The sequence below is a fragment of the Quercus lobata genome, chromosome 10 (genome assembly GCF_001633185.2).
Source record: "Quercus lobata isolate SW786 chromosome 10, ValleyOak3.0 Primary Assembly, whole genome shotgun sequence".
Lineage (NCBI taxonomy): Eukaryota > Viridiplantae > Streptophyta > Magnoliopsida > Fagales > Fagaceae > Quercus > Quercus lobata.
In genome coordinates this window covers 64,646,899-64,659,008 of record NC_044913.1, presented here as the reverse complement: position 1 = coordinate 64,659,008, position 12,110 = coordinate 64,646,899, and the positions used below count along the sequence as shown (strand labels likewise).

General features: G+C 34.2%; 1 protein-coding gene across 3 annotated transcripts; it reads left to right on the top strand.

Annotated features, from left to right (window-relative positions):
- Positions 1 to 571: 571 nt before the first annotated feature.
- LOC115963775 (methionine--tRNA ligase, cytoplasmic-like) lies at positions 572 to 10,340 on the top strand. 3 transcript variants are annotated; one of them, XM_031082936.1, is made up of 18 exons: positions 576 to 812; positions 1,426 to 1,537; positions 1,642 to 1,786; positions 2,828 to 2,981; positions 3,178 to 3,333; positions 3,893 to 4,123; positions 4,225 to 4,368; positions 5,457 to 5,547; positions 5,712 to 5,818; positions 5,918 to 6,032; positions 6,503 to 6,633; positions 6,744 to 6,809; positions 6,957 to 7,085; positions 7,207 to 7,344; positions 7,444 to 7,564; positions 9,028 to 9,263; positions 9,373 to 9,474; positions 9,953 to 10,340. In XM_031082936.1, the coding sequence occupies exons 2-18, from the start codon at positions 1,438 to 1,440 to the stop codon at positions 10,181 to 10,183; spliced, it is 2,397 nt and encodes a 798-aa protein (XP_030938796.1). In that variant the 5' UTR covers positions 576 to 812; positions 1,426 to 1,437; the 3' UTR covers positions 10,184 to 10,340. The 3 variants fall into 3 exon arrangements, with proteins under 3 accessions (XP_030938798.1, XP_030938796.1, XP_030938797.1); XM_031082937.1 differs by having other exon boundaries at positions 1,423 to 1,537; XM_031082938.1 differs by lacking the exons at positions 9,028 to 9,263; positions 9,373 to 9,474; positions 9,953 to 10,340 and adding an exon at positions 8,177 to 8,496 and having other exon boundaries at positions 572 to 812.
- The last annotated feature ends 1,770 nt before the right edge of the window (positions 10,341 to 12,110 follow it).

Here is a 12,110-nt window from a genome sequence, read left to right as displayed (position 1 = left end):
ATGTACCCATGATCTTAAATCCACAATCACACCCTTCACCTTTCTTTTATAAAAGTAGTGCTTCACTCACCAAACAAACAATCGTGGCAATGTAGAGCACATTACAGGTATAATAAAATTATTATTAAAAAAAAAATCCAAAATAGGTCACCCATATTTATCTCTAAAAAGAAATGCAGCACTCCTCAATTGATTTCAATTGCTTTTACTCCCTTTAATCATAATTAGGCTTAAGTATAAATAATATTAGATTAAATTAGATTAGATTGTAGATTATAAATTATATGTTTATATACACATACTTATATAGACTTGGGACAAAAAAAATGGATTAATTTCAGCTCCACATAGCATCCTAATACCATTGAGGCATTGAGAAACCTACTTAAATCACGATCTATTAGTAAGAAGAATGCATAAATAGTTGATTACCACTCTCCCAACCAAAATCAGATATTAAATGAGCACTCATCACACTTCAAAAAAAAAAAAAAAAAAAAATTCATAAGACTTTAATTGGATTGGCCCCCTTTCCAAAGCCTTAACCCCCTTCCCAAACCCCCCAGCCGCCCAAACCAAAAATATTGAAAGCCCAATCCAACATTTCAACTTAACCTAATTCAGGAAAAAGGAAAAAGAGAAAACTTTAAGACAAGATATAGAGAAAGTCGAGAGAGAGAGAGAGAGAGAGAAGATAGTGACTCCGTCAACCACGTCGCCGCCGCCGCCATCGGCCACCCATACGAGTCTCTTACCAGCTGATCAACCCATTGCGGCAGTGACTGACCCATCCCACATCTCATCTGCTTCAAGTATTTTTTTTCTCTCCTTCAACTTCAAAGCCTAACATTGATTTTCATATTTAATTTGAATATGTGAATCTGTGTTTTTTCTCTCTCCACTCCTTAATGTTTGTGAATCTTTGATTGTGGGTTCTTTTTTTTTTTTTTTTTTTTTTTTTTTTTTTTTTTTTTTTTTTTCTGGCTGAGGGTGATTGTGAATTAAGTTTGAATATGTGAATCTGTGTTATGTAATTGTGTTTGGAGTCTCTGTGTTATTTGTTTTTGCAGCTGCTGAGTGTTTCAGATTGTGAGTGTGTTAGATAAATTCATAGTAGTGGGTTAATAGTGTGTTAGATATAAATATATAATCAATTTTGTTATTTTGGTATATGCATATTCATATTTCATTCACTAGGTCTAGGTCTCTATGATTCTGCAACCACAAAGTTTGCACTGCGTTATGATTTTTTTTTTGCATTTTCTTTTGGGTATTTAATGGGTGTTATTGCAAGTGTGATGATGAATGTGTGTATTTTGGTGATTTGGGGTTCGGCTAAGAATGAAAATACCAATACAAATATAGCTCTCCTTGAAAAATAAATAAATAAGCTGACTCTGTGAAGATTGAATTAAAAAAAAGCAGGCAATTGTAAAAATGGCGGCGAAGGTTCCTATTAAGGGTAAACGGAACATCCTCATTACCAGCGCCTTGCCTTATGTCAACAACGTCCCTCATCTTGGAAACATCATCGGTTGTATGTATCTCTTAATAATTATAATATTCCTTTCCATAACTATTAGCAAGCATGGAGGGAACAGAACAAAACAAAACAAACCCAATTTTCTGGTGTGTTGGCAGGTGTGCTTAGTGCTGATGTGTTTGCTCGCTATTGCCGACTCCGAGGCTACAATGCCTTATACATATGTGGAACTGATGAGTACGGGACAGCCACGGAGACTAAAGCTCTGGAAGAGAACTCTACCCCTAAGCAGATTTGCGACAAGTAACTTTTCTTAATCTTCCCTTCTTTTTCTAGTTTAACTTCTCAGTCAATATTGTTTCTCTCACTTACTACTATTCTTTTAATATACTCAATCCAAATGTACCCATTTTAAGCATTCAATTCTCTTGGGACATATTAAAGGCTTGTTTGGTTGTGTTGTTTAAACAACAGTTTTCATTGTTTAAACAACACAACACGTATCTGTGCAAGATTGTGTGATAGATAGAGAAAATGAAAAGACACCACGGTCTGTTTGGTTCATGTTTTTAAAACCAGTATTTTGTTTTTAAATAAATAATAATTAAAAAAAAAAAGAGAACAGTTAAAAACATGTTACTGAACTTCTACTTGTTGTCTAGAAACTGTTTTAAAAACTACTTTCTGAAAACACACAACCAAACAGCCCAAAAATGTACTTTTCTTGGTTGCTAAGTGAACTTTGCAATGAATATGGTGATCAAATTATTATGGGATCATTTGTAACTCCATTTATGCTTTAGGCTCAGGCGATGTGAAACTTGTCCTCAGTTTTAGTCCCTGAAGATCAGAAGAAAAATAAAAATATAAAGGAGAGATCGGTAGAAAATGAGGTTCAATATGTTTTCTGGAACTTTCTCAAACACAGCGACTGCATATGTTAGCATGATTGAGATTTCATGGCCCCACACTCATCTTCATAACCTTGTCCAAGACTCCAATTGAGTTTTAAGAGAAAAAATGACCATGATTATTATAAGTTGATTCTGTTTGACTTGATCATGCTATACTGGGCTCAGTAGCTTGAGTAATAGGGCTTACTTTTCTGGAGTTTTTCTACTTTCTTTATTCAATGTATGATGTTGAATTTCAATTTGTTTGCTGATACTTTTCAATATACTAAGTTACTTATTATTGGATAAAGTGGTATGTTTCTCTTAGCTATTCCTTGTCTTTAATGTTTTTCATTTTTTTTCTTCTTCTTTCAATGCTTTTATGGATGTTTTAAAATAATATACTTCTCAAGCTATTCATCAGTCCATCTTATGTGTTCTGCATTTACAGATACCATGCTATTCATAAGGAAGTCTATGACTGGTTCAATATAAGTTTTGATAAATTTGGGCGTACCTCAACTCCAGAACAGACGGAAATTTGCCAAGCGATTTTTAAGAAAATTTTGGAGAACAATTGGCTTTCTGAGAATTCCATGCAGCAAGTATGAGTTATTTTCTTTTATGCAAGAAAAAGAAAAAGAAGACTTCTCTATTCTTGTTTAGTTGTCCAATTATTGGATATTGTTTCTGGTGTCTCCTTTTTGTTCTACAGCTTTTTATTGTGGTCAATTATAGGCTTTAATGGTGATAGATGTATTTAACCTCTTGTTACTAACACTTTATTCATGCCATATTCAGCTTTACTGCAATACATGCAAAAGGTTCTTAGCTGACCGGCTTGTGGAGGGTACTTGCCCAAAAGAAGGGTGCAATTACCAGTCTGCCCGAGGAGATCAATGTGAAAATTGTGGCAGTCTTTTGAATCCGACAGAATTAAAAGATCCTAGGTGCAAGGTAAAAAACTTACTTCTAACATTGAGGTCTCTATTTTGTATTATCAAATTCTAAATGAGGAACCTGATTGTATGAAATATTATCCATGTTGCGCATTCAGCTTTTAAAATATGTAGTTTGTCCAAAAAAGACATTTTATCTCAGACATTTGATTGTTTCTCTTTCAAATGAATAAATTTTTCATCCTCTGATCCTTCTGGTTATTACCGTTTTGAAGCTATAAACAAAATTTAAATCATTGTGAAACAAGGACGTTTTTGTGCAAGCCAATTATATTGCAAGAAAACTAGTGCTTAGTAATCATTTGCCTGACTAACTTATGAATTTCTAGTCAGAAAACTTACTTTAGGAGTCCTGATTTGGTTTCTTGGGCCTAGCTCTTTTTGGGGCCTGTTTCAGAGCCCTCAGCATCATATTTTTGTTCCATGATTTTCTGAGAAGAAGAAAAACTAAAAAATAAAAATAAAGAAAGCTACTCTCAGTAGATGTATGATATTATGCCATTTTGTTTTATTTATACATTTTGTATAGTTGATCCATGAGCTTTGTGTGCTAACAGGTCTGTCAGACGACACCACACATTCGTGACACAAACCACTTGTTTCTTGAACTCCCCTTGCTGAAGGACAAATTGGAAGAATACATCAACAAAATGTCGGTGGCTGGATCTTGGAGCCAGAATGCCATTCAAACAACAAATGCCTGGCTTAAAGAAGGGTTGAAATCACGATGTATAACCAGGGATCTGAAGTGGGGGGTTCCAGTTCCACTTGAGAGATTTAGTGATAAGGTTATTAGTTGATAGACGAACATGCTGAATTCATGCTGGCCTCTTAAAATTTTATCTCAAATTTTGGCAAATTGACCCTTTTTTTTACTTGTGGTGGATAGGTTTTCTATGTCTGGTTTGATGCACCTATCGGATATGTTTCTATTACTGCTTGCCACACACCTGAGTGGGAGAAGTGGTGGAAGAATCCTGAAGATGTAGAGTTGTATCAGTTTATGGGCAAGGACAATGTGCCCTTCCACACTGTAAGTGATTTTTTGTTAAAATTTTCTGATAACTCAGAAGAGGGCAAGATACTAACTCAAAGTACTAAGATTAGTTAGAATGTTAGATTTTGTTTTTTTGTCAGATATATGCTTATCAATGTTTTTCCCCCAAGCTGAGAAACTGAAGTTCAATTATTTTTTAAAGAAATCTTCTTACGGCCACACATCTATGTTATTCTTTTCCATGTTTTCAGTTTTAGCCAGCTACTTCTAATTTTTCTTTTTGTCTTTTTGGTTAGATATTTCCAGAAATGTACGTGGTCTTTGCATCTTGTAAATAACATACAATTTGTTATTGCATCTTAATGTTTTTAAAAGTTTACAGTAACCATTGTATCTTTTAGATAACAATAACATACAAGAGTTATTGCATATAATTTTAGAACCTTGTGGCAGTCACTAAGTTGGTATGTTTTCTTGTAAATCTTGTCTCACCCTTATGAGGATTTATATCTTGTATCATTGTGCTAGTAACTTGTTGACTTGTAATTTTAGTGTAACCACACGACCAATTTTCTTTGTTAAAATCCTCTACGCTTTCCAAATATTGATTGCTATCGACTTAAGTTAGATGACATGAAACTCGAATCTAAATTGCTATTAAATCAAATCTAAAGAGATGAGACTTTGTGAAGTTATTGTACTAATGGTTAAAATAAAAACTGTTGTTTTGTCATTGGCAATGTTAATGCAAGTTCAATAGCATGGAGCAGCGGAGTTTTATTAGTTCACCTAATTGGTCTCATAGATACTGCATGCAAGACTTGTGAAATTTTTGGCTTCAGAATTTAGGTTATTTATTAATTATTTCTTATGAACTGTACATAAGATGGCAACTTGTGGCTCCCCTCATGAAGTGGGGGTCACTAGTTCAAATCTTCCCTTTGGGGTATAAAAAAAACCTTAAGTTGTAGTGGTAGATGTTTTGAGCTTAGTAAATGTTTGGTTGTCCTTTTTTTCCATCATTGTCATGGAGACTTATGGTTTGGCTTGGACCTCATGGTTGTGGGGATTGCTTTTTTTCTTCCCCCACACCCTTTTTTACTGTTACTATATTCTTGTTTTAGGTGATGTTTCCATCTACACTTCTTGGAACTGGTGAAAATTGGACTTTAATGAAGACTATCAGTGTCACTGAATACTTGAATTATGAAGCAGGTTAGCCAACTATTTTGTAGCAGTTTAGCTGATGTGCAATGGTGGTCAATTTATTGGTCATTTAGATGGATGATTGATCAATTACCTTCTCTTTTACATAACAATGGTGTTTCTCATTCAAACATCTTGAACTAGATGAATTTTCATTTGGATGGTTTCTGTAGGAAAGTTTTCTAAGAGTAAAGGTATTGGAGTCTTTGGCAATGATGCAAAAGATACAAACATTCCAGTAGAAGTATGGAGATATTACTTACTAACTAATAGGCCTGAGGTAAGCAGCATATATTTATTACTTATTTTTTTTAATAAGAATTAATGCTGGGTTCTACTAATTGCTTTCTGGATTGATGAATGGGTTTGTGTAAACTAGGTGTCAGACACATTATTTACATGGGCCGACTTGCAAGCAAAATTAAACAACGAGTTGCTAAATAACTTGGGCAACTTTATAAATCGAGTTTTGAGTTTCATTGTTAAACCTCCAGGTTGGTTGGCTGTGTACCTTAAGTTCCTTGAAGTTTTGTTGTTCAGCTAGTTTTTTATTTGATTCTCCTGATTGTGGTACATACTTATAATATTTCTGGATTGTTGTTATAGTACAGAACACAAATTATAGAAGTGGCACATTTTAATTAGTGCCTCACTGAATTAGAACCATTCTCAATGCCTATTGCATATATGTGTACTAATGGCCTTCTGGCTTAGTGGCGTGTCCACCTTTTTGGCAGTATAATGTTTGGGGTTCAGTCTTTAGTAACTTTACCTATTAAAAAAAGCCTATTTTTGCAAGGCATTTATATTTTAGAGAGTTCAAAATGGTGCCAATAGTCCATCTTACATTATGCCAAGACCTTTAATATTTATGAAATTCCAAATGGTTTTGCCATTTTTATTATAATGGGCTTGTCTGGTATGAAGAGAAATTGCAAGTGCATATCCGTGTTTCTTTTTACAGGTCAAGGATATGGTTCCATTATTCCTCAGCCTTCAGATGCTGACCCAGATCCATTGCAACATGAGCCAACTAGGAAATTGGTTGGTAGCATTGTTGACTATGTGGGGCAATATGTAGAAGCCATGGAAAAGGTGATTGAAATACTGGCTAGTATACTGTCATGCAACCAGAAGCTGCCCCATGCCCACTTTCTCTAATTGCTTTTGCATAATAATGACATTCTTATTTGCATTTTGTATAGGTTAAACTAAAGCAAGGGCTTAAAATTGCAATGAGCATTTCTAGTGAAGGGAATGGATATCTACAAGTAAGTCTAGAACATTTTTGTTTGTACTGATTTGGATGTTTGTTTAATATGTTCTTTTATGAGGATGTTGGTTGGAAATTGCCCTTTGGCTGCCCATGAAACAAAATCTCTCTCCTAAGGTGTACTTTGCTCATGATTGCTATGTAGGAAAGCCGATTCTGGAAGCTTTACAATGATGATCGACCTTCTTGCTCTCTTGTCATAAGAACTTCGGCTGGGCTAGTATATCTTCTCGCATGTTTGTTAGAACCTTTTATGCCATCTTTTTCACTTGAGGTAATTTAACCTACCAGTAGATCTCTCTGAGGCACTTAGGGTAATGCCAGTATTCTTTATCGTGAGTTAGCTAATATGGTTGCGCATGCTAACAATATTTGTATTGTTGGTTGTGTTGAAGGTACTTAAGCAGCTTAATTTGCCTCCTGATACTCCAATTTTGCTTGAAAAAGGAGATATTGATAGGGTAAGCCGACCTTGGGAGATCCTACCTGCTGGTCACAAAATTGGGACACCAGAGCCATTGTTTAAGGAATTGGTATAACTCTCCTACTTCTATGTTTTGTTTTGTGAATTGTGATGGAGATTTTGTGGGCTTTGTCTCGTAGTTACTAACTTAGCAAAAACAAATGTTCAGAAAGATGAAGAAGTAGAATTCTTCAGAGAGAAGTTTGCAGGAAGCCAAGCTGATAGGATTGTGAGGGCAGAAGCTGAAGCAGAGAAGATAGCAGAGAAACTGAAGAAAACAAAAGTTTCAGGTTGCATTTTATTGATATTATATTTATTTACACACTTCTAGTGTTTGCCAACTCAATTGCTACACGTTGCATGGTTGGGTGTCATTGATGTGCTATATTTCTAGGGGTGTCAAATGGGTGGGTATGGGATGGGCATAATTGGGTTGGGCATATAAAACCCATTTACTCATTAAAACTCATTTAACTAATTACTTCTAATCCAAATTCAACCCAACCCAATTATTATGGGTAAACCCCAACTTACCCCATTACCCAATTATCAAAATTACCAAAATACCATTAAATTGAAAACTTCAACACCTTCTTGGATTCTCTTTTCCGCTCTCTCTAGACTCCATTCTTGGTATTAAAAAATTCCACATAAGCACATCTACATCAGCAATTATATTAAAAATCCAAATAAAAAAATATTTTCTTTTCTTTTCTATTTTCTCTCACTTTCTTGGCAACTGAACAGTGCAACAAATACAAAGAAATGTTATTTCAACCGCAAAACTTTCACTGTGAATCCAAAAATCAAAAGAAATAGTATTCCTTGTTTTTTCTCGAGAAATGAAATTACATTGGAAAATAGAATTAACCTGAATCGCTTCCCAAATGGCATAACCGTAGGGGTGAATAACCATGGTGCCACGCACAGGACCATAGTCAGCGAGCTCAGCGTTGGCAATGACATCTAGGTACCAAGCGTTGAAGTCCTGTGACCAAGGCGTGATGACTCGGTCTCTGTCTGGGTTGACTCGGCTCTTCGCGTTGCTATCGACTCGTTGCTCCTCACTCACCGTCTCTGCAGCCGCAGTTCCCTGAGCTGACGAGAATCGAGCAGCGAACAGCGGCGGCGGCAGCTGCTGAGACTAAAACCGGTGGCTCCGACTCTGTCGTAGAAACATCGGAGATTGCTGGAGGAGAGAATTTGACGAAGAAGAGTGAGGGAAAATGAAAACCCAAACACTGAAACGTGAGGGGTTTTTTTTTTTTTTTTTTTTTAATGGGAAGGGTTGGGTTGAATTTGGGTATATTGTTTTTGGGTTAAATGAGGCTTAATGGGTTTTTAGTTAAAACCCAATAATCACTGGGTCTAATTGGGTTGATGCCCATTTAACTCAACTAATAATTGGGTAGGTTTGGGTTCAATTAGAGTGGGTGGGTTTGGGTAGACAAATGGGTTTGAGCTTATTTTGCCACCCCTATATATTTCCAACCAATAAGTTCATAAAAGCACTAATTAATTTATCTTTTATTCTTCTATAATTAGGTTCTTCACAGGTCTTCTCTGTTCAAATGCTAACTATTTTGTTTTGATGATAGTGTGGCTTGCACATTTTGCTTGACAAGTTGATATTACAGGAGTACTATGATTAGTGTGTCTTTTCATACCTCTCATTATACTTCTTGATTAATCATAGGCACTACTAATTTGTTAGTAGTAGTTGCTTAATATGGTGAGGCATTGTATGGAACAGATAGCAGTGGAAAAAAGCAACGGCCTGTAAAACCTGCAACTGAATCCAAAGCTAAGGCCAATGCTGAGACAGAAATTTCAATTACAAGACTTGACATCCGTGTTGGCCTTATTACGAGTGTTCAGAAGCATCCTGATGCTGATTCCCTCTATGTGGAAGAGATTGATGTGGGAGAAGGACAGACCCGCACTGTTGTTAGTGGACTTGTGAAGTATATACCTCTTGAAGAAATGCAGGTTTTTGTTCACTTCCCTTACAGATCATAATTTTGGAATGTATTTATTTTATTTTTTCTTGATAATTCATCTGCAAGTCTAGTAGTTCACACATATGATTCTTTGGCAGAATCGAAAGGTATGTGTTCTTTGCAACCTGAAGCCAGCAACCATGCGGGGTATAAAATCACAAGCAATGGTTCTTGCTGCTTCGGACAGTGACCACACCAAGGTTAGCAAACCCATGAAACCTTTCCGTTAGGGTCTGCATCTTATCTGATTTTATGTGTAAACCATTTTTGGAAGTGATGATACCCTTCATCATCCCTTGAAGATATAGTTTGGTGTTACTGATTTAGAAAAAAAAAAGGAAAGCAATACAGATTGCTAACACGAAGATAGCAACCACATATATTGTTCATCTAATAGCTTTAAAAAATGGCTTAATGGTCATGAATATATAATTTTGGTAGAGATTGTTGTGATGGTGGGTAATGACACATTTTAGCATTTTTGTCGCAAAAATGGCTGCATCATTTGTTGCGTGGTGTTAAGATGCTTCAGAAAATGGTTTTATGATACCCATTAAAGCCCATGGTTGATTTTGAATAAGTTTCACTTTGAAAAAAATTTCTGGCTTTGTCATTGCTTGTGTAAGTCTGGATCATCAAACATGAACGCTAATGAGATTTTTAATAAAAAAAATTCAGGTTGAATTGGTTGATCCACCTAAATCTGCTACTGTTGGAGAAAGAGTTATATTTCCTGGATTCAGTGGTGAGCCTGATGATATCCTGAACCCAAAGAAGAAAGTCTGGGAAACATTGCAAGTGGATCTGAACACTAACACGGAACTAGTGGCCTCATACAAAGATATTCCATTCACCACATCTGCTGGTGTTTGCACAGTTTCATCTATTGCCAGTGGGTCAATCAGATAGTTAGGTCTCTTGTTCAAAATTTTTTTTTTTTTTTTTTTTTTGAGAAGTTGTTCAATTATTGAAAACAAAAAAACATCCCCCTAGATTTTGATACGTAATTTTATGTTATTCTTCATGATGGTATAAAAAAACTAATTGTAGGAGTACCTTATCTTCATGTTGTTACTAGTTATTTTGGAAAATAGTAGTGATCATAAGTTGGTGTTTTTTTTTTTTTTTTTGGAAATAAAAATTTAATTAAAAAAATTAACAAAATACACAAAAAAAAAGGGTAGGGCAAATACTTGGAAGACGGATATGAGAATAGCTCGGACACCTTACACTCCTAAGCCCATCGGCCTTCTTGGATCATTTTTATCAGAACTGGCAGTTGAATCCTTAAATCGGTAAATCGTACAAATTTTTTGGTTAGTATGAAAGAATATTGGATTTGCGAAAAAGGAAAAAAAAAAAACCGATTAAATCATAGAAAATCAGCAATTTTTTAGAAAATTATCAAACCGAACAATTTCATTCGAGTCATCTAGTTTTATTATTAAATTTTCCTTCAATTTTTGACATTTATTTACGGAGTTTTTAATTTTTAATTTTTTAACTTGAAATAAAGTAACAAAGAACTCAATTGCCCTAACTTTTGGTCATTTTTATATATAAACACACATTAAATTCTATAAATAAATAAATTTTCTGAAAATAATATTCTATTAGTTTTAATCTTTGTTATATACATATTTATGTTTAAATTGAATTCCAAGTTTATGTATACTTAAAAATAATTAAATTATTAATCCAACAGTTGAACCAATGATATAACGATTAAACCAATGAACCATCATACCACACTCTTTACTATTTAATTTGCCCTAAAGATATAAAAGAGTCAAAATTTGAGTGCATTCAGCTTAGTTGCCTTATAGTTAATTAGTTGTGACTTCATTAGTTTTGGTACTTTATAACTATATAAAATATAAATGGATGATTCCCTCTCCCTAAAATTTTTCAAATGTCAATCCTCAAAACTAAAGTGTAAAGAAAGAGAGATATCCCTTGATTTTGAAATGGACAATAATAATTACATTAGTAAGTAAATATTACCTCCCAAATGCATGTAAAGCGTAAACTCCAACAAAATGTTAGGAGTATAAAAGTTAATATTGGATGGTTAAAGTATTATAACAAAGTATTTAGAATTTTAATTAACAATCGGTCATGGATTTTAACTACCTTAACGTTTGTATTGACAATGCATATTGATAAATTCTATTACATTCTTGAAACTCATGTGACAAAGCTTACGTAGAGTAAAATATTGGTAATAAATTTTAATCAAAGATAAATTATTTCAATAACTAATAAGAGTTGTAAAAAAAATTATGAGTGTAGAAATTTGTGGCAAAAATAAGATTAATTGACACAATCACAGGTTCATAACTTTTAAAACTTAACTTTTATTATGCAGTATGAAATTTTCCTTGACTCAACTTTGACCAATAGCCCAAATTCATCAATAGCCTATCATGCCCCACTTATAACTTAACCAATTATTCAGCAAAAAAAAAAAAACTTAACCAATAAAATTGTAAGAGTCCGTACTGCTGTTCTTAGGTTTTTGTTGTTGAAGGTAGGTTAATACGTTAATTTATGATAGCTATTTTTTTTTCTTGGCCTTCGAAAAAATTACTTTGTGTTTAAACAATATTTTTTTTAAAAAAAACAATGAACTCAACAATTAATTTTCATCCATATCAATTGAAATTTGTCAATGAAACCATGTTCCACCATTTTCGGGTAAAAAGTAAAAATGCACATTATTATAGCCATAAAGTTTTTAAAATAGAGTAGTGTAAGGACACAATTTGTAACGACCCATAATAATGCTGGGTTCGCACGTAAAAAGGCCCAAACAATATCACTTATAGAGCGTGGG

Bases quoted from the DNA above. Each gene is read 5' to 3' on its own strand.
- LOC115963775 (XM_031082936.1), top strand. From the start codon at position 1,438: ATGGCGGCGAAGGTTCCTATTAAGGGTAAACGGAACATCCTCATTACC. The intron at 1,538-1,641 runs GTATGTATCTCT...GTGTGTTGGCAG, and splicing joins TCTTGGAAACATCATCGGTT to GTGTGCTTAGTGCTGATGTG. The intron at 7,345-7,443 runs GTATAACTCTCC...ACAAATGTTCAG, and splicing joins AGCCATTGTTTAAGGAATTG to AAAGATGAAGAAGTAGAATT.